Consider the following 23,607-nt stretch of genomic DNA (forward strand, 5'->3'; position numbering starts at 1 on the left):
AGTATTTCTTTTATTATAATTTGTTGTTTAAATGATTAAACAACTGACTAGGATGGGATTAAGGTCAAAGGAGTTTTTATAAAATGAAATGGTAGATTGGTCTAGGTATGAATATTATTTTAATAATTATTTAATAGGTATGGAAATTTAATAAACCTATTAATGGATGTGATTAGTATAGTATATATAATTATATATAGACGTGTATATCGTGCTTTATTAAAGTTAAAACTTTATTAGGTTTGGTTTTGATCAGAGATGATCTGCTTATTGGTTTTCAGAGGCCTGGTAGAGTGAACTTGCTCGTAGGGTTTAACCCACGATTTATTTTTCAGGTTATTAGAGGTTCCAGTCTCGAGGTTGAGGATCCGCAGCTGGGAGACTGTCATTCGTCTATTCATCTTGTGTACTTTTAAATAGTATTGGATTATTGGATAATGTTTTAAGGGGTCCTTGAGTTATGGGATTTCCGAATTGTAATTATTAGAGAATCATTAAGTAATATTTATTTATTAGTTTTCTTCAGCGGTTTATTTATTCTTTATTATTCATCTTTGTATTCTGTGCTTGTTAAATACTTAAATTGTTTTGATATCCCTTGATTTTGTGCGCGGACTTGATCAATCCGTGTTCCAAAATTAGGGGGTATTACAATTGATGTGTATGATTGTTATCTCCATATATGCTTGTGTTGATGTGATGTAATGATGCTTCCGCTGTGTGTGATGAAGGAGGGATTTAATTTTCAACAACAGCCGATCGTTGAGTGGGTTGGAGGGAGTTAATTATCCCCAACAAGTATTGCTCTCTTATCTTTCTTTCCTATAGCTATGGGCTAAAAATGAGCCTCCTTGTTATTTTGTCATTAAAGAAAAAACCACATAAAAATATTTGTACCAATAAAATTGCATAATAATTATATTAACAAATAAATAATGTAAATTTATTTAAGAAGATAATAAATTTCTAATGACAAATGAATTTGCCAAATTGTATAAATAATTTAACTACTAATTCCAAAATAAACAATAATTGACAAAAAGAAAAATTAAACAAAAATTCAGACCACTATTTAATGGCATAAAAAATACTTTGGAATGATTTATCTACTAATCTACCACATTGAATTAGCAATCCCATCACGTATAATGCTCATTTCTCCATGAATTTGCTAGTCCACTGTAGTATGCCTATCAAGATCGTCGTTATCACTAACATAACCTTCATTGTTGTCATGTTGTCGAAATTCAGCATTAGCTATTGCTTCTTGTCGTAAAAAGTTGTGCAATGTCATTGATGCAACTACAATCAATCTTTGTGTTGGGAATGGAAAAGAAGCTGTGTTCTAAAATTGGCCACCTGGCCTTCCAAACACCAATACAATGTTCAACTAAATTTCTTAACGATGAATGAACATAGTTAAATAATTCTTTATATCCTCTTGGTTGGCGATTTCTTCAAAATTTTGGTAATGATAACGTACTTCTTTATATGGTGCCAAATATCCCACCATATTAGGGTATCCAGCATCAACAACATAGTAAATAACCTATAAAGAAAATGTCACAAGTAATAAGTTATATAATAAAATATAAAAATGTAAATTAAAAGCAATAATACAAACCACTTGGAGGTTTCGGAAAGTTCAAATGTTGGTTATGAATAGCTTCGTGAAGTATACGGGAATCATGAGCCGATCCCTCCCATCCGCCCAAACAAATGTGAATTTTATATCAAATGAGTAAACAATCATCACATTTTGTGTGCAATCTCCTTTACGTCCACGATATGGAAGTAGTTGATCTACTTGTATTACTGCATCAACATGTGTTCCATCAATCGCACCAATACAACCCTAGAATGAAATTTGTTATAAAGTCAATAATCAAATAATTATTAAATATATAGTAAAACGTAATAATATAATTAATTATGAAAAAAGTATAAAAATTACCTTAAAATGAGGCCAATATTTGGGATTGTTGCATATATAGTTAGGGACATCATTGAACGAAGGAGGCACAATAATTGACATTGAGAAGGTTACTAGAGCCTTTAGAATTGTGTTAAAAAGCCTACTAATCGTCTCACCAGAGTGTTGAAAATCGTTCTTGTAGCATCCTATTTCTTTCATTATGCCTACTTGTCATAAGAAATATGGCCATTTGCTCCTCAACAGAAATTTCACGACTATCCTCCAATAAGTCCCTTCTTTTGAGCTCTTGACAAAGTCGTAAAAATACATGTTTTTCCATGCGAAATAATTCATGACAAATAATTGGATTTCTATTTAATATATCTATTACAAATTAATGTCTAATGTAACTTGAATTTCTGCTTGCTTCTTTCACAATAAAGGTCTTGTGATGATTATTCGCAACACAAACTGCAACAACCACTAGTGCATCTGTCACCATTTCATCAAATTCCCTAACTGTCACAAAGAATGTTATTTGTCAAAACCAATACAATATATTAATTATTGATATGAAAAAAAAAAAGGAATAGCAAATTAACAAAATCTAAACGAAAGCATTGATATTAATAAATGAAAACAAAAATAACACATATGAATATTCTCTCAAAATAACTTTGAGTATGTTAACACTATTCATCTCTAAATAAATAAAATTGCATAATGATAATTTCAAAAAAGAAAACTAAAAATAATTATGAATAAGGGGTATTATAAGACATGTGTCGATTTTGAAGCCAAGTGTAACTCCTGCTCTCCAAGTGCAACAAATAGCTCTCGTAGATCTTTTTGCAAGAACAAGGTGTCATAAGCAAACATGTATGAATCTCCTCCTTTTGGTACTTCAGTCATTTGATTCAATAAGTCTATACATTCCTTAATTGTACCATCACCACGATTTGCTGCCTTAGACACAATTGCATTACAAATTCTTTCAAGCGTGTCATTAACATTTGTTGCTTTATGACGCTTTACGACACTTCTTAGGTGGTGGAATGAAATCCCTTGACTTCCTATGAGCTGTATCAGCATCATCAGTCTCTTGATTTTTATCAAAATCCATATGTTCTTATTCGTTATGCATTGTAATATTTGCATCTTCTTGAGTATCCTGTGTATCTTCGACTCGACAAGGTCCAACATTATCTTTTCGTAACATTCCTTGCCAAGGAGCATAAGATAAGTTACCCAATGCTACCCCATCTTTGAAAAGAGATGTTAGCTCATATGAGTATTCAATTCCCTTTTCTCGAAACTCAGCTACATCTGGGTAAGCCTGTTTAACATTAACATATAATCACAAAATAGTTCATGCAATTCATGTAATAAAACATTTAACAAAGTAATACATGCGATTCATATAACAAAACATAAATATTGTTATATACCAGCAAGTAGTTGGTCCACCAATCGTCACTCGCCACGACTGTATTTTTCTCGTCGTCCCATCCAAGCCCAGTTTCCTCCTTTTTTAGCTTATACCATATCTTCCATTCTGTTTTTGTACTATCCCTATGATATTTCATCTGTTTTTTTTTATCATATCTCTATCCTGTTCTAGTTTGGAAGTTTTAGATAACGTTATTCCAACTCTCCTTACTGAGAAAGGTTCATTTTTTATTCCATACTGCTTTTTCCGTTATTTATTTATTTATTTATTTTTTCTTCAGATAGTTGATTTAGAGATGACGACCCACCAAATTGGTTAGCTATCTATCAACACAAAATAGGTAAAAAAAAAATGGGTTAAATTTGAACAAATAAGAGAAGAAAATATATATATATTAAATGAATGCCTCCAGTTCTAAGCATATCAATATAACTACAACCAAATAACGGAATTGACATGGACTACCAAGTCTAACCACATTCCTCTTGAATTCATTTGGTGTGGTGATAAAAGCTTCTGACTCATCTAGCCCTGTAGTTTCACATCTTAATTATTTTTTAAATATTCAACAATTTACATAGCATGGCTCATTAATTTGATACGTACAACAATAATATGTACAACTTTGACTTTCCATTTTACTATGAAATTAAGATATGATACTAAAATAATTCTAATTATTCGTCAAACATTTTTCTCAATTACTATTATCTTATTAAATGATTCAACACAGACCAACATCACATAAATGCCTACAACTTGGGATTTTTTTAAAAATAAATAAATGAAAAACACAAAGAAAAGTGTGAAAAAAGGCCATTGGCCAGTGCTTGTCCGTCTATGTGGGGTGCTACTAACTTTTATTTAAAAAATATTCGTGCAACATACCGTCTTGCTATATTTCAAACGGGAATCAAAGGGAAGGTCGAATGAATAAGGGGTATTTGATCAATTGCATGCAAGTGGGAATGTGCTCCTTCCTGTTAAAGGCGGAGAAAACAATGTCATTATTCAAACAGAATACTAATGGAAAAGTAAACATCCCAATCAAAAGGAAGGTAGAGTTGATATGTGACAAGTTGCAAAAAAAAAAAAATGAACACCCTAATAATGAAATTTATATTGGAAAGAAAAATTATAATGTTAAAAAGAAAATGTTTGTAGGATCAATATATTTAGTTCAATGTCTGGTGTTCTAACATTTGGGACGCAATAAAAGAGAAAAACAGTGAAAAAAATAGAAAAAAAAATAATAATAAAAAAGGTGAGAGATAAAAAAGAGAAGTGAGTGGTGAGTGGATAATAAAATTAGAAAGATGAAGAATGAGAAAAGAAAAAAGTTCGGAGATAGAGCCGAAGGCATAACTTTAGGAAAGAGAAAAAAAAAAAATAGGAGGGGGGAGAAAAATTAGAGTTTAGAAAATAACTTAATAAAAAATTAAGAGATAATTTTTGTACTTTTATAAAACAGTTAGAAAACTCTACTTGGGGCTTATTTTAAAGTGAGTTTTGGATGGGGGCTTTGGCCATTGGCTAACTGGCTTTACCTTTGAGCAGACCCTTTCTTCTGATGCTTGTTTACGATGTTATAATTTTTTTCTTCATTTAATAGAAGCTATCACAAAAAAATGGTGAATACAATCACAATAGCAATGATGGAAATATCAAGTAGCAGTTATGTTTAGTGTGAACACAAATCAATAATAACCAGGTCAATTGGCAATGATGGAAATATCAAGTAGTAGTTTAGTGTGAACACAAATCAATAATACCAGGTCAATTGGCAAAGAAACCCATCCCATTGACTATGGTATATTTATCAAATTACGAACTTTACTCACATTAAAAATTGAAATGCAGATCACTTTATGTGAATACAATAAACGTTGTAAGCTTTCAAAATTTTCACAGTGACGTTGAAATTCATAATCACATGTTGAGGTGAAAGAAACAACCGAATTTATATATTCAAGCACATGCAAATTTACTATTAATTTGTTTATATTTAAAAAAAGAAAAAAAAAAAAAAGGCGTCATTCAACAAGCAGCAACAACAATTAAATAAAAAAAAGAAGAAAATAACTATTGAAAAAAAGTGTGAATAATTCAGATAATAATACAAATCTGGAATCATAAAAGAATTTGAAAATAATGAGCACTCTAAACAACTTGCCGTAGACAAATACTAGACGTTATGTCAGAGTATAATTTATGCTGATAGAATAGCTTAATTGTAAGAGTCTCACATCTCACCAATTATTAGATTAAGAGCAATCACAACACCTCAAATAAGTTTCCACTCCCTTTTCAATCACTCTCTAATCATTATCCTATTTTCAATATTGAAATTAACAGCAACACTAACCCTTAATTAATTATTATCATTATTCAGAACACCCCAATCATCCATATCTCTCTACATAGCAAACAAATATATCATTAATTAATAGTTATCGAGCCGTTGTTCCTTAATCAATTCTTATCCTATCAGATGTTCTTTCAATAACTGCCAAATACATCCTTCTCTCTATGTATATATATAAACACACATACATGTGATATGTAAATAAAATTTAGGATTAATGGCATCATAAAAAAATTCACCAAAACCAGAAAATACTTCAGTCATCAAATTAAGCAATAATCATCAGCTTCAAGCAACTTCGTCTTCAAGTTTTGCTCACCGGTGTCAACCAATAATCTTCTTATTCATTGTCTGTAGGCGTTCTTTCTATTCCAAAAACGCATAGAGAAAATAAATGTTGTAATTCGGTAGGTTAATATGGTACTGTAATATTTATTATATATAAGGATGATTTTGGAAATCAAAATTTGTTACTTAAAGTGCCGTTCAGCTTCCCGTGCGTTTATGAAAGCTTGTATTTTCAGCTTCACACTAATGGGCTTTGAATGACTTCGGCGTTTAAAGAAAGCCTGTTTCAAAACACTCACCAAACATGCTAATTTTTTGAGAATGCCTTTTTGAACATAAAAGCCAGTTTTGGAGCCCCCAAAAGCCCAGCCAAACATAACTTTGACCCATCTACCTACTACTTTAGAAAGTGGGGAAATACTTAGGAAGTGTAAACATAATTTTGGAGAAAAAATAATTTTTGCATTGAGTAGTTACAGTGAATTACTAAACCTACAATTTTTAATTGATCATTTATGCAACAAATAAGGGAGTAGGGTCCCCCACTTTTTTGTATTTATTGTAAATAACCAATCACCCTTTTGGTTTTTATTTTATTTTATTTTATTTTTATTATTTTTTTGTACTTTACACTTATTATTATTGTCAGTTGATTTTTTTTTTTTTTTTGTTTCTTCCGAAAGTTTAAACAAACATACAAACCTTCAAGCAAGAGTCCAACTTTCAAGTTCTCTTTTCTTCAAATCCATGTCTAGGTTTTTCTAAGAAAAATTGAATTTGTAATCACATCATCAGTTAATGTGTTTTTCCGAAGAATAAAAAAGAAAAAACTGGTATTCACATTCTAAAATAAACTTACTTGCAATTCAAGAGTCTTTGCTACAATTAAATTGTGTGTGACATGACTTTGCGGATTTTTATTCGGAAAAGAAGCAGGACAAGGAAAATAACTTCAAAATATTTCTAAACAATAATACATTGACAGACAAAAAGACCTTTACACAAATATGACCCCACGTTCAATCAAGATTAAAGACACACCCAACTTGAACATGATTTGGAGCAATGATACTCGAATATGAATAATTACTCGCGACTCGGTAATGTTTTGTTTATTAACTTCTACACGTAAATTTGCATGCACCAAAAAAGATGACATACGAAAAATTATTAAATAGTCCAAAATCACGTGATCTGAGTCAATCAAAAGCCGCCATGCAACCAAATGATCCGCTTTATTCAGTTTTTTTATTGCTTGGCAGTTTGTGACTGATCCAGACAAGTAAAAACAGCATTAGTACTAAGTGCCTCAATTGCAAATTTCACTCCGAAAAGGAAAATTTGCAGTAGAAGAAAGAAGCAACTCAAAAGAAGCAGATATGGGTGTAGCATTCGCTAACAATATTTGTAAGTTTAACCCTAGGAAAAGAGAGAAAGGGGAAACAGACAGCAATGCCATAGAGAGCCAGCCATAAGGATTCATATCCCAAGTCTTCAGTGATAGATCTTGTCAACTAGAGAAGAATCTAAAAATAAAAACAAAAAATAAAAGAAGAATATGAATTGAACATTCAATTTTGGCCAAGGTTTAATATGAGAGCAATAAACTCAAACAAAAAACTAACGATATTAAACTTTTTAAGGTCATTTTTAATAATCTCACCCATGTTATTTTTGGTCGACCTATCCATCTCTTACCTCCTACTACAACTAGTCTTCCATATTTTACCAAAGATTAAGTAAATTAAGTAAAAGGGGAATTTTTTTTTTTTTTTTATAAATGTGTCAATTGCCATTAACAAAAGTAAGCTTTCAGAACAATGGAAAAATTGGAGGCACCCCCAACTTATTACAACTCAAAAAGAAGACCGAGAAGGACCATTTCAAATACAGTTGGAAACAAAGGAAAACAAGACAAAAAATGAGTCTTACACAAAGGCAAAACAACATTAAGAAATGTGATCGACACCATAATCTCAAAAACCAGTCCTGGCAAACTCCTCGGTCTCTCTCTGAGATTTCACTCTCCAAACAGCCCAAATAGTTGTAGCAAACAACATAGCAAATACCTTATTAAGCACTAATGATATCCATACTTCACAAAGGAAAGCTCTCCCTCACCACCTAACAACAGTCTAAAGGTCAGATATTAGTAGCCGCTTCAACTATCCCTATACCACCATTAATGTGACTATGCATAAATTATTAGGGGAAGTACATTCTGAAAAACGTGAAAGTGAGGGCAAAATGCAGATGAATGAGCAAGACAAAGTTCTTTGTTTTGAATTCCCCCAATAAAATAGTATAAAGATATAAATCACTGGGTGCACGATCGGGAAACACCATAGAAGATAAATACACTTCCACTTCTCCTCAATTAAGCTACTTCCAGTCCGAAGCATGTTGCATATAACTTCAAACTACATGAATCAGAAAATGTGAGCCCTAAGCTCTTGTTCCATTGAAGAATTGCATATAAATAGATCTCTCATGCGTGAAAGTTAAATCCAGAGAAAAATGTTTTACATAAAATTATGAAAGCACAGACAGGTTAGGACAGCTTAGGACTCTATAGCCATAATAAAATCATGGAAGGTTAAATATAGAGATAAAGAGATTTACACAGTAAAGGAATGAATAGACAGGTTAGGACACAATTAGCCATAATGAAATCAAACATACCTGGAAATGATCACTAGCCTTTCATAAGTAACAAGTCCTCTTACTGGTAAAACAAGGGAATCCACCAAATCAATGTAAAAACTATATAAATACATACAATAACATCACAACCACCACATGAGTATTCTGCAGACCTAGAAAAGAATGAATAATTGAAAAAAATAGCCACTCAAATGGAACTATGAAGCAAATCTGCTGATTGTGAATATTTTAAAAATTAGAGAACATTTCATAACATTACAGAGGAGAAACATAATTATGAAATATTCCTAGATGTGAAAAAGTCAAGAAAGCTGGTGTGATCTTCAAAATATACCAGAAAATCTTACCTCTTCTCATACTGTACCAGACAGCAGAAAAACTCATTGAAGTGATTAGAGGATTACTTCTTAGATGGCAGACCTTATATGCAGCCAAATCATTTTGATAGAAACTCAAATACACCATATTGTTAGTCCTCTGCTGTTTCTAGCATATCCAGCATAACTAGCAGTTATGGTGCTTCTTCATTCAAATCATATTTAAATGTGATGTACACTTACAAGACATTGTTAAACTGAGGTGCAATACTATCATTTAAAGCATCAGTTAATCGTGTTGTATTTCCTATTAGTTGAGAATGAAACACGATTAATCGAGAATTGAAATGGTGATATTGCACTTTGGTTTAGTTTTTGAAGGATGTAACATGACTAATCGAGAATTGAAATACTGATATTGCACTTTGGTTTAATTGTGTTGTACATGTATACAACACATTAGCACTAAAAAGTGGTACAACAGAGGGCACAAATCTGCCCAACATGTACACCCAACCTTATTTTATTTTATTTCATTTTCTTTTTGAAAGGCAAAGGAAATTAACCAAATATGTGCCATAAGTACAGCTTAATATTAATCAAATATATTTTCTGGACAAGGAAGCCCACAAAAAGTTAAAAAAAGAATAAAAAGGTCAAGCCAATTACATAAACTCAATGTAAAGTCTGCCAATTCTTATCATATTTTGTCATTCCTACACAAAATACAAAGTCCAAAGTTTTGCCACTCATGTATTATAAAATAACCAGAGATTATAAAGTAATCCAACATGGTATAATTATCTAAACTACTGATAAGAAATACCAAGTCCCAGTACGACTACAGCAACAGAGCGAAACGATTAACAATCATGTTAATTGCTTTAAACTGCTTCAAACAACTCCACTGCATTCACTTGCAAAGAGCTCTACTGCATTCACTTGCCTGTTTTCAAACAATTAACAATCATATGTTAAATATTTGCAAACATAAATGCGAACAGACACAGCGACACAGCTCATGGGTTGATATTACACACAAGAATCTGCGCAAAATGCATGCTTCAAACAAATGATATAAATGTAAGTATATAAACAAAAGTTACTTTAAAAGAAAAAGAAAAACAAAAAGTGAGCCAACAAGGGAATTAATTAAATACATTATATATTTAATATATAAATACATTATATATTTATATGTAATTCAGGATAAAATTATATTGGAATTCATAGATCTTCAATTAGTTGAATTAAAGGAATTAATTTTGTCTAGGAATTGAACTTGAGTTGAAACAAGTTGCACAATTACATAAGATACTAAAACAAGCAAAATCTTGTATTTATAGGCTTTGTAATGCCCCAATATTTTTAAAGGATTTATTAATTAGGACTAATTATTTTATTTTATTTTTCAATGATTTATTTTATTTTATTGAGTGCTAGATTAATTATCTTATTTTAATTAAGTTATATTTCGTGATTATGTATGATGATTGATTGTTTGTGTGGTTGATTATTGATTGAATTATTGGTGTGTTGATTTTATTGGTATTGTGTGACTTAGTTGTAAATTCTTATTTGTTTATGTGCTTCATGTAATTAGTTATTTTAATTTCAGTATTTAATTAATTATCTTATTTATTTAAATTAATTGGATTGGGTTTAAGGAAAGTTGGACCAAAAGATGTGGTCTTGGGCTTGTATGAAACCTTATTGGGTTAATTAATGAAGGCCCGTGGTTATTTAATTATTTAAATGATCACTTTTGTATTAATTATAAATATATATACATATATATATATATATATATATATAATTATATATATATATAATTAATTAATAATTGTTATGGAAAGATATATATAGATATATATTTATTGATATATATATGTATATATGATTTAATTAACTAATGGGTTAATTATGGAAGGAAAATATATTTATATATATATGTAATATAATATATGTTTATAGATATAAATTATTTAAAGGTTATTATTTTAATTCATAATACTAGTTGGAATAGGAATTGGAATTTAAGGTGTATAAAAATACACATAAAGCTTTAGGGTTAAAGGTTTTACACGTTAGAAAAATAAAACAGACAGAGAGAGAGGAAGAAGAAGGGCTGTCAAGGAGGAGGTCGAATCTGAAAAGGAGGACGTCGGAATTGGAAGAGATAATTAAAGCTTGAAGCGTCGGTTTCGTTTCGAAACTTTCAGGCGAGTTTTATCTAACTTTCCTCTTAGAATTCATAAGGATTTCATCTTGAGTATCAAGGCTTTAATTAAATTTATTTGTTTAAAAATTATGGTTAGATCGGAATAATTAAAAAGTATAAACTATTCTATTTATTTTTTAGATTATTGGATTTTAATTGATATATATAGGTGTTATATGTATATTTTAAAATCAATCTATAGGTAGATTTGTGACCCAAGAGAGTTAATTATGGTTTCTTTATTTTCTAGAATTGTTCTGTAATTTTCTGGAATTTTTCTGATATTTTTAGGAATTTATTAAGATTTATTTTCCTATTATTTGTTCGAAAAATAATTATATATATATATATATATACACACATATATACTACGTAACTGGCGCATGTGGAGCGGCGGCACAATAAGGAATTGATCCAGCGCGCAATTAGGGCCATTCGATTAATTAAACTTATGTGAATTGATATGGTGCATCGCGGCGCATAGAAGTTTGGTGCGCATGTGTATCTGGACCATAGAAGTGGTCTGGTCAACTATGGGATTATTTAGTATATCGCAGACCATGAGAAGATGGTGCACTCGCTGATTTGGTCCTTAGATCTATTATAGTTAATAGAAAATAATCCAGTGTGAGCGTGTTCATTTGCGCACTGATTTGTGACCATTGGATGCGGCATAAAGGAAGTGATGGATTCAGTGTGGTGAGCTCACGGTAGCTGAAAGAGCTTAGCCAATACCAGCACACAAGGAGGCTTGAATCCAGCGCATGCAAATGCATAGTAAGCGCGTGGGCGCGCGTGGGAAACCACTGTTGGCCTGTTTCGACACTATAAATTAAAATGGTCATAACTTAGTCATTTTAAATCGAAATTAAGTCATTCTAGAGCTCAAATTCAAGAATTTTTCGTCCTCTTTCCAATGATACCAATTTCATTATCAGATTCCTATCCTACTAGAAGATATTTACATTTTAGTAAAACGGTGTTGGAAAACTATTTAAACCGATATGTAGTATTTAGGGGAAACTATCTCAGACATATTAAGAAGCATTAATTTGTGTAATATAGTAAATTAATAATTGGTTATGGATGGATGATATATATATATATTTATTTATTTATTTATTTATTTATTTATATATTTGTATATATGGTTTATTTAATTTATGAGTTGTATGGATAGTTGTACATATATATATATAATTATTGATATATATGTATATGTGATCTGAAATAATTATGGATTATTAAGGAAGGATTATACACATATATATTATAAATTATATGTGTATATATATGTAAATTAAGATATTTAGTGTTATTATTCTTACTTAGTATATATGGCTGGACTGGTTATTAAATTAATGATATGCGTATAATATGCATGAGATGGCTATGTATGATTTAGCGTATTGTTAATTTTAAAATTAATTCATGGTTAAAGTGTAGGCATGGATGAATTGTCAAAGGATTAAATATATTACCTAAGTATTTGTATGAATAGAATACATATATGGAAAGTATGGATGAATTGTTAATTAAATGTTTGAATAAATATACCTGTGGAGGCATGGTTGAATTGCCAATGTATAAATATACATACACGGAGGCATGGTTGAATTGCCAATGTATAAATATACATACACGGAGGCATGGTTGAATTGCCAATGTATAATAAATATACTTGTGGAGGCATGGTTGATTTGCCAAAGCGTAATTAAATTGTTATGTGTTAGATGATTAAAATATCATCTATGGTTATTGTATGTATAAACTGGATTAGGATTATATATTCTTAAATTAGAATAATCTAGTACTTACTGGTTAGTGTATTATTTTATATTAATAAAATAATATACCTGTGAAGACATGGATGATTTGTCAATGCTGAGATTTTGGATATGTGATTTAGTTAAAATCATCATCGGGTTTTGAGATTAATTATAATATGCCTTTTATTATAATTTATTATTTAAATGATTAAACAACTGACTAGGGTGGGATTAAGGTCAAAGGAGTTTTTTTTTTAAAATGAAATAGTAGACTGGTCTAGGTATGAATATTATTTTAATAATTATTTAATAGGTATGGAAATTTAATAATTAAACCTATTAATGGATGTGATTTGTATGATATATATAATTATATATAGACATGTATATTGTGTTTTATTAAAGTTAAAATTTTATTAGGTTTGGTTTGATCAGAGATGATCTACTTATTGGTTTTCAGAGGTCTGGTAGAGTGAACTTGCTCGTAGGGTTTAACCCACGATTTATTTTTCAAGTTAATAGAGGTTCCAGTCTCGAGGTTGAGGATCCGTAACTGGGCGACTGTCATTCATCTATTCATCTTGTGTACTTTTAAATAATATTGGATTATTGGATAATGTTTTAAGGGGTCCTTGAGTTAAGGGATTTCCGAGTTGTAATTGTTGGAGAATCATTAAGTAATATTTATTTATTAGTTTTCTTCAGCGCATTTCACTTTGTCTTCTGTGCTTGTTTGAAATACTTTAATTGTTTTGATATTTCCCTAATTTTGTGCGCGGACTTGATCAACTCGTGTTCCGAAATCAGGGGGTATCACAGGCTTCTCTACCACTCATGGTAGATTACCCAAATAATCCTACTACAGCATACTTTGCTGTTTGCAAAAATTTATTTAGTTCTTCATTTTCTAGCATTGATAAAATGTATACGTTAAAAAAGTTTTTTAGTTACAATTTCAATTATTTGCAGAAAACAAACATTTACTTTCTATTCAAACTCTTCAAAAAATGAGCTGTCTTTGGAATTTTTCTATAAAAGTGCAAGCAATTTTAAGAATTATAGGCTTGTTTGATTCTGTTTTCTAAAAGTAATTTTCTTTATTCAGAGAGGAGAAAAACAATAAACTATCTGACAACATTTGGTGACAATTTTTTAAAGCTTACGACATGAAATCAGAGTTAGAAATGGCCCATTTATATACAACACTCCTTCATGTTTTTCAAAAACCTGTTTCTATTTTCAGAATACTTGAAAAAATAACCTGTAAACCATTTTAAATCATATTCTGACGATATTAATATTCTTCAATTATGATAAATGTGACCAGATCATCCAGAATTCCAACTTGCAAAAGCATGAGTTATCAATTTTTAAATGATAAAAAAATAAGGCTATCAAATGGAGAATTAAGTAATTTTGAAGCTAATTGACTATTTAGTTGGGGTGTTAGGTTATTGTGATAATGATATATTTTATTAAAATGAGTAAATGACTATTGAGGATAGACATACTTCATGGAACCGAATGTTGAGCAATTACGGAACTACATATTTATAAAATGAGTATAACTAGAATAAGATGTTCGGATGTTGAGCAATTACGGAACTACATGTTTATAAAATGAGTATAACTAGAATAAGATGTTCAGATGATGAGTAATAGCACATAGTAACTTGATTGGGCTCCTTCCATCTATCTTGACTGAGAATGAGGGGTCATGCCCGGGCACTATTTAGAGATATCGCTCATATTGAGAATGACAAGAGTTGAAAACCTATAGATTCCTAGAAAAACAAAGGTGCCACTAGTAGAGGATAAGATGCTAGGGTATTCTGAAAGGTACATTTAAGTGCAATCAAAACCCATGACAACAATACTAGATAGGAATGTCAATTCAATTCAAGTTGATGAGCAGAAAAAGGAAAGGAACAAGGGACTGATAGAATACGCATAGAGAATATAATTGATAAGAATCCATATAGAATATGGCTAGAAAATGCAATGCTGTGAGAAACGACTGAGGTAAACAACATTTGCATAAAGACAGCTATTATCAAAAAATGGGATGATATCTTGTACTCGAAATTTTAGGGTATTATCACAGTTCACAAAAAGCATAAACAAAGATGCGTAATAAAAAATAAATTATCGGCATCAAAATAGATACAAATAAAAATGTCTAATCTTTTAAGTCTCCCAAAACTGAGAATTGAGAACCAATTATTCTATATATATATATACACACACACACACACATATAATATTGGCTCTATAGGTATATGGAATACCAACAAACACAACAAACAATTAAGGCCATCAAAGTATACAACAAAAATGAAAAAAATCAAAATAAATTGCTGTCCAATTGATGAATTAACTTCACCTGTTTAGGTCTGAGCCTGCACATCATGAGCTCAGGCTCTACCGTCCCAATTCCCAAAATACACCTTAGCTTGAAACATTTCAGTCTCACCCTCATCAGCATCATTGTCATCACCCTTAGCCTCAAAGGTAATATAAAAAATGACACCCTGAACAACCAGCGAATTTGCCTTCAACACCTTCACAAACTTGAAATTTGTATCCTACAAGAAATTATAGGATATTAAAGAGAGTGGTCAGAATTGAAAAGGAGAAATATTCATGCAATTTTATCATTTAAATCAAAAAAGCGTACATGTTTCTCATTGTAGTCAATCATTGCTATCATCGAGGAGTTGATGAGTTCATTCATATTTTTAGTATTACGAAACTCTCTGTTGGGCATGAGATACGGTACAATATAACCCACCTCACCGATATCAGGAGGATAATCATCACAATCAAACCCCTACATGTATAGTATATATAATGTACACAAAAATTAGGCGCGCGCGCACACATATAAATCGACCATAATATTGAGGGCATTAGAATAGAGAAAGAACACATACTTCGCTAGCCGCAATCTGTTTTCGGTACTTGCGTACAGCTTCTTCGACTTCCGGATCGAGGTGTTCGATGTCATAAATTTTTCTAGAAAAATTTGGTTTTGCTTGATTCACTGATGCTTCGTGTTCTTCAGAAGAGCCAGAACCACCACTAGAGCCCGAAGAAGCCATAGTTACTCGACGATTTTGTTGATAAAAAGGACACCCTAACAACCAAAACCTGCGGGGAGCTGGACGGATATAAACAAGCAGATCTACGCGTGTTATGTATATTTAATCTCAGCTCATTTATATGAGACCGCGTAGCATTAGAGATCTAAATTTAAATAGTACTAGCGTGCAGAACTCTCAACTCACACATAATAATAATTTTTTAAAAGAATACCAACAATGAATGTTATTTAGTATATTTCTTTATCTCTCAAAATATAAAAGTGAGAATGTAATAAAAATCTTTCAAAAGTATCTAAAGCATGCACTCACTGCAATAATGAAAAGTTTATACGTGGTAATTTCCTTTTCTTTTCTTTTTTAAATTTTAAAAAATTAGTTTACTTCAATTTAAAAAGTAAGTATTTTGATTTTTTCGAAATAGAAGAAAATGAACTTAACAAATGAATGATAAATAAAATAAGGAAGTGGAGGATAAAAGGTTTAAAGAATGAGAAAATTATGGCATAGCTTTTTCTAAGTAAGTCAAATTTACACTAAGGAAAGTAAATAAAAATCAGAATACTACCTGGTATAAGTAAGTCAAATTTACAATAAGAAAATTAAATAACAATCAAAATAAGAAATCCTAATAATCCAAGATTATTGATTTTCTCTATGAGAGGACACACTTAAATAATAAAAACTGGAGGATGCCTCGATGGTATATACCTATAGAAGAAATTTGGCAAACATTATGTAACATAAGCATAGAGTGGCTAACAAAGTTGTTTAATGACATCATAAAACAAGGTATGATGCAACCAAGTGGAGAAGAAGAAATATAATAGTACCTATCTACAAAAATAATGGAAATATATTAAATCGTGACATCTATAGAGAAATTAAATCAATGAGTTATACAATTACGAAAAATGATAATAGAACAAAGGCTAATTAAAAAAGGAATCCACGACATTTGATAACAAGTATTACATGTAGTTTTTATAGACTTAGAAAAAAAACATATGATATATTGGGTCCAAGAGAATTTGGTAAGGCCTACAAAGATAAACAAAATTTCTTTACAAATCATAAAAAATTCCAAGATAATGTATATGACTACAAAAACAGAAAAACTAAAGTTCCTACTACCATGAGGTGAAAATGGAGACAAGTTACACTGGGATTTTATGTTATAACACATTGGTTAAAAGAATAATTTTATATATAGAAGTAATTATAGGAATAATTTTATATATATAAATAATTGTAAGACCAATTTTGTTGTATAGAGTCAGAACAATATCTCCATGCAATGAAAATAAGAATGTTAAGATTGAGGATCGTTAATGAAAGTGTGAGTGAAAAATCAGGTGCAACACCAATTAGTGAGAAAATTTGAAAGAGTAGATTAAGATAGTTTGGATACATACATTAGAGACATAGAGGGTGGCCAAAAATCATATGTGATTATTAGGGTGTATACGGTTCGGTATTTAAGGACCTCAAACCGTGATCAAACCGTATTTTTATGATTTTCCAAATTTGAAATCGTGATCGAACCAAACCGTTAGCAAACTAAACCATATTGCCCGATTTGATCTAATTCGGTTTGGATTTTCGGGTTGACCGATTTTTTGTGCACCCTCAGTGACTATAGACTTTGAAAAGCGAAAATTCCTCATGTGTATGGGATTAAGGGAAGAAGAATTTCAATTTAATTGACAAAGTTATGATTAATTCTCCTAAGAGCAAAAATTTTTGTTTGTATTGCAGCCGCCTTTGTCGTTCTTGGTGAAATAAATTCACCAAGCCACGGCGACCAGCAAGCCCGTCTAGCTTAGTTGGTAGAGCGCAAGACTCTTAACCTTGTGGTCGTTGGGTTCGAGGCCCCACGGTGGGCTTCAAGTTTTTTTCTCATTGACATTGTTTTGGATTCCGGGCCTGGGCCTGTGAAAAAATGGGCCCAATAATTATATTAGTCTTGTGATTTCTAACAGCCCAACTGAAGAGGCTAGACGAAGCAACTGGCTCAATATCTTTGATTAGTATATGCTATGAAGCACGGATACGCGTGGCAGGAGTGAAGTATCAGTGTCCGACACGGACACGCGTATCCCAACCTCGGACATGTGTCCGACACCGTTGTTTTTTTAGTGAAAGACAACAAACCAAAAGCAACACTAAATAAAAAAAATGGACTGATCAAAGACAACAAACCAAAAGCAACACTAAATAAAAAAAATGGAGTGGATGAGAGAGAAATTGGAGAGAGGGGAAATCAACAAAGAGATGATAAAGACCTTGATGATCGATTATGGTCTGGTTGGTGTGGATGAATCGAAGACAGAATGAAACAAGAAATCTCTTTACTTATTTGAGTGAAAATTTGTTTGTCTATTTTTAGAGAATATGCAAAGGAGAAGGAAGATGAAAGCACTTCTACGCCGAGAGGCTCTCGAAGCTTCTAGAAGTTCCCTACATTTCCATGGGCACTCTCGTTCGTCAAGAACTCCACCCCCTCTCTTCTCTTTACAAACAGGTCACACCCCTCTCCCTCTTTGTTTTTGTTTAGCCCTTTGTTTGGTTGCCAAGAAATGAAAAGATTTTATGTTATTCATGTTTCCAAAAAAATGTATACTGTTCTTGACCATGACGATATGGTTTGTCTTGAATTCTGGGTTGTAACTAACTAAATTAAGACTGTATAATCACAAATGTTCACACAGTGAGCCTTATATATGTGTGTCTTTATAAATTCCATTATCTTTATGATTAATTATCATCATGATAGTTCTAATTGTCAATCTTCTGTTTAAATTGTGGCCAATATGGTATGAATTTATCACTTATGAGTTGTAACTTGCTAAATCGAAAGTATAATGTGGTAATTATACTTTAAGACACAAAAGCGTAGGGAAAGTTTTTATTTTTTTTAATTTTTGTTGTTGCTGGGACATTGAAACTGAGTTCTTGGATAGTTGATGTGTGTGTATATATCATCCTTCTTTCTGTTTGTTTATGTGTTCCCCAGTGGTTAATAATTGTCATCATACCTCTAATTTTCAATCATCCATAATCCCATAACTTTACTACTTCAGTGAAATTGTGATTTGCATAAATTTCACTTTTGAGTTGTAACTTGCTAAGTCGAAAGTATAATGTGGTAATTATACTTTAAGACACAAAAGCGTAGGGAAAGTTTTTATTTTTTTTAATTTTTGTTGTTGCTGGGACATTGAAACTGAGTTCTTGGATAGTTGATGTGTGTGTATATATCATCCTTCTTTCTGTTTGTTTATGTGTTCCCCAGTGGTTAATAATTGTCATCATACCTGTAATTTTCAATCATCCATAATCCCATAAAGCACAAAATAATAATAATAATATATATATCTAATTTAATTTAATCCAATTTAATCAAATAAAACTCATTTAATTTTTTTTTTTTTGATAAGTCAAATAAAACTCATTTAATAATTTCCTTCAAATTACGGGGTATTACAGGTACACTACCCCTAGGTACTATTTTTGGTACCCTTGGGTACTCTGCCCCTTGGTACTATTTTTGGTACCCTTGGGTACTATTTTTAGTACTCTTGGGTACTCTTCCCTTGGATAATATTCCCTTGGGTATTCTTCCATTGGGTAATCTTCCATTGATAAGGGAATAAATTGTACGAGCTTCACTCAAGTCGTCACTCCTTTAATAAGGGAATTAAATTTTACGAGCATTACTCAGTTCGTCCCTTCAGTAAGGGATTTTTATTTACTATCCCTTATAGTAAGGGGATATTAATTACGAGATTTATTTAACCCGGGTCCTTATAGTACAGAACATTTATATACTATCCCTTATAGTACGGGGATATTGATTACGGGATTCATTCAGCTGGGTCCTTTTAATACAGGACATTCATTTACTATCCCTTATAGTACGGGGCTATTGATTACGGGATTCATTCAGCCCGAGTCCTTATATTACAAGACACTCATTATCATCCCTTGTAACCCTTATGGGGGAAAGAGGTGTAGTCTGAGGGAGGGTGACCCATTTAATAAGAGAGGTAGTCGTCTTGTCTCTCTAATAAATGAAGGAAGCTTTAATTATATACGACACCGCGATGATAAAACCTATTTCCCTTAATATGTGGATCGATGATTAATATCCTGTGATCCACTATTCTGCCCCGGATGATGGGATCTTGGGTGATGACCCATTCTATAGATGTTTATTCAGCGGATAGGGTGCCTGGTGCTGCAACAATTTACAGTTGTCTAAAAACATTAGATTGTGTTATAAATGATTATTGAAAATTAACCTGCCACGGATTATCAATCCAAAATTCTGCATAATTTGAAGTCGACAGGCAATTCCTGCAAAGGAAAAGAGATGAAAACTGTCGTCTGGTAAGTAGAGGCTTTAGTAGTAGGTAGAAACCCCCTTGTTGGTAGTGATCTTCTTTATGGGTGGAGACCAACTCATTTATGTAGGCGCAGAAGGATCAGGCCTTAGTCTTCAACGATCAGGCCTTGGTAGGTGGCTACGGCAAGAGATAGAGTTTGGTCTTAGATGACCAAACCTCAGTAGTGAGGGGACCAAGCATCGCTAAATGGAAAACACTACATTGGACTGCCTGGGTTGACGTGCCAAATTATGATTATTGTCATCGTACACTGGGTGGCATCACGCAACCCACCGTTTTGCCCCCGATATGATAGACAAGTAATCATGATGTAGAGACCCGTCCTTATATAAGAATGTGGAAACTCGTTGTCAACTGATGATTTTGGGATGGTTTCCATGATCGAAAACTGTCGTCCTGCCGTCCGAGCCAAGTCGCGTCAAGATTATTATTTCTTCAGAGAACTAATCGTTCCCACAGACGGCGCCAGCTGTTGATGCAAAAATCCTCGCGACTTGGAACGACGGCGTTTACCTGCAAAACAAAAGGACGTCATCTCGAATAGCACCGGTGGGGTGTCTGTGATACCCCCGGATTTCCGGATGCGGGTTGGCCAGGCCCACGCCCGATTACCCGAGGATATCAAAACAATTAGCAATTTAATGAACACAGAATACAATATAGAAAACAAGAATGAATAAAATTTTGCTGAAAAGAATCTAGAATGATAATCCAATAATTGAAAACTTCAGAATAAATAATTTCATTGATAATTAAAACTATTTTGATACAACTGATCCACCACGAATGGAAATCGTTCTCCAATTTATACAACTCGGGAATCCATCTAGTGGACCCCTAAAAATATCCAATGGTACTCAAAAGACTGGAACAAAACCCAAGTCTTAACATGAAATAAAATCCTACGCCATCAGTAGAGTGAATAACTGTATCTGCTCAGCACGATCAAGCTCTACAGCCCAGAACTGACGAACACCTGAAAAAAATAATAAAAGGGTGGGTCAGGCCCACTAGCAAGTTCTAATCTAACTGCAATCCATACAGTGACCCGATACGCAGATACACCATAGATACCTCACAATATCTATCTAGTCCATACATATATATATCCACACTATGGGACATTCACTGAACTACAGTAGGGATCTCAACCTGAATAGAAGGCAACATGCGAATACGCACCCAAAGGTGGGCATGAGTATCTAGACCTAACAGGGTACACCCAACCTACTATAATCAGCTACACATCCACTGCATATACGCACCCTAACCAACAAGTTTGAGACTCAAGCTCAACTCGTGGTACCATAAACATATATATCTAAACTCCGTTCCTAACCATTCACAAGAAATCCAATAAGTCATTCGGCGTATTCAACCGTACCGACTTATAAATATATAAGGAGGATTTATTTAACAACCCGTTCCCTTATTCCAAAACAGGTAGGACTGAGTATTTTAAATCAGTCTGTCCCTAGTATGCCACCGTCCCATACCGGTGCATACAATCCACAAAGTCCATATAATTGATAGAACCAGTCGTACTGTTCACCAATTAAAATCCATAAGGTAGGAATTAGCATTTTGAACTAAACCATACCTAGTATGCCACCGTCCCATACCGGTGCATACCATCCTCCATATCCATGTAAATTACAACATTCAAATGATAAGCAAGTAATTTACAATGCAAAACCAAACCCAGATAATTGACAGAATTTTAATGTGAGAATTCAGCAATTAAAATCCAATACATAATTCCAAATAATTGGTCAAGTTTAATATATGAATTAAGCAATTATTATCCAATATATGATTCCAAATAATTGACCGAATTAAGTATAAGAATTCAGCAATTATGTTCCAATACATAATTCCAGGTAAATTACAAGGCATAAATAATAAGCATGTAATTTGTAGTCCAAAACCAACCATCCACATCGTTGTAGTATAGTATTTAGTATTTCAACAACTTAAAACCAAAACCATGTAAATTACAGACTACGAATGATAGTACAGTAATTTAAAATCCAAAACCAATATCCAATTAATCACCGAAGATTTTTAAATGTTTCAGCAATATAAATCCAACCAATTAACCATAAAAATGCAGGGGATGAATTAATAAATCAACAACTAACTTCTAGAGCCTGCATAGATTACATCTAACACATCAATGACCCCATAATATATTTAAGACCATTTTATAAATATATTACATCCCACTGGAATGCCTAAAAATAAGCTTAAGCATTTAAAACTTCATTCAACCACCAACCGTATACCACTGTACATAAGTGTTATACAGTTTGATCCGTTAATTTAGAATTAACCTTAATTAATTTAGGGTCTTAATAACACCCAAAAATTAACTATTTAATCCCCCGTGAAGTCTTATTAAATTTCTAAAATTTAATCAAGCCATTTAGTTCCTTTCTCTGTTAGTAGCATACACCGTTGTATATTTTTACACTGCTTCATCCTTTGTCTTAAAGGCTTAAACCATGCAACATTAATTTTAATAACACTTAAAATTAACTACTTAGATCCTCTGTTAAGTCCCTACAGTTCATTAGAATCACTCAGAAGCCCAAACAGTGCTCAAAACACCAAACAGAGCCCTAAAACCACTTTCTGGACGTAAAAACCAATTGGAGCCGGCTCTTGGAATGGAGGAGCCGGCTCTTCCTCTATTGGAGCCGGCTCCAATCCCCTAGGAGCCGGCTCTTGCTGAAGGGGAGCCGGCTCTTGACTTCCTAGAGCCGGCTCTCTCCCTCTTGAGAGCCTCCAGTTCAGTCTCTGCTCCGTTTCCGTCAATCTGCTCCTTCTCCGATCAATTCCTACCCCTCTGCTTGTGTCTTAAACTGATCTAAAGGAGCTAATACCCTCCTGATAACATCCCCAAGTTTTAATTATAGCAATTTAAATCAATTAACAGAAGTCAACTTGTGAAAAAACTGAAACCTTATGCATAGATTACAACGAAGCTAAATGCAACAGAGATCTAAAATAAAAATAGCAACCTTCCTATGAGATTTACATAACTCCCGTAGTCTTTCCATCCTTAGTTTACAGTAGTTCTAATAAAAACAGAGATAAAACTACGAC

The 23,607-nt window shown here is 32.3% G+C and overlaps 2 protein-coding genes and 1 non-coding gene across 3 annotated transcripts; 1 reads left to right on the forward strand and 2 right to left on the reverse strand.

Annotated features, from left to right (window-relative positions):
* Nucleotides 1-3,044: 3,044 nt before the first annotated feature.
* LOC132267511 (uncharacterized protein At2g29880-like) lies at nt 3,045-3,501 on the reverse strand. Its single transcript, XM_059768667.1, has 2 exons — nt 3,364-3,501; nt 3,045-3,251 (listed from the first exon to the last, which is right to left on the reverse strand). Exons 1-2 carry the CDS (start codon nt 3,499-3,501, stop codon nt 3,045-3,047), a joined length of 345 nt encoding a protein of 114 aa, XP_059624650.1.
* A 6,213-nt stretch (nt 3,502-9,714) lies between these two features.
* On the reverse strand, nt 9,715-16,237 carry LOC132267398 (uncharacterized). The gene is made up of 4 exons (XM_059768562.1): nt 15,923-16,237; nt 15,667-15,819; nt 15,373-15,574; nt 9,715-9,945 (listed from the first exon to the last, which is right to left on the reverse strand). The coding sequence occupies exons 1-3, from the start codon at nt 16,088-16,090 to the stop codon at nt 15,404-15,406; spliced, it is 492 nt and encodes a 163-aa protein (XP_059624545.1). The 5' UTR covers nt 16,091-16,237; the 3' UTR covers nt 9,715-9,945; nt 15,373-15,403.
* Nucleotides 16,238-17,901: 1,664 nt separating this feature from the next.
* On the forward strand, nt 17,902-17,976 carry TRNAK-CUU (transfer RNA lysine (anticodon CUU)). The gene has a single exon. It is a non-coding gene; the product is annotated as a tRNA-Lys (tRNA).
* Nucleotides 17,977-23,607: the final 5,631 nt, after the last annotated feature.

This window comes from Cornus florida, unplaced genomic scaffold, assembly GCF_030987335.1.
Source record: "Cornus florida cultivar Cherokee Brave unplaced genomic scaffold, ASM3098733v1 CherokeeBrave_3.0.0_Hap2_Chr07, whole genome shotgun sequence".
Taxonomy (NCBI): Eukaryota; Viridiplantae; Streptophyta; class Magnoliopsida; order Cornales; family Cornaceae; genus Cornus; species Cornus florida.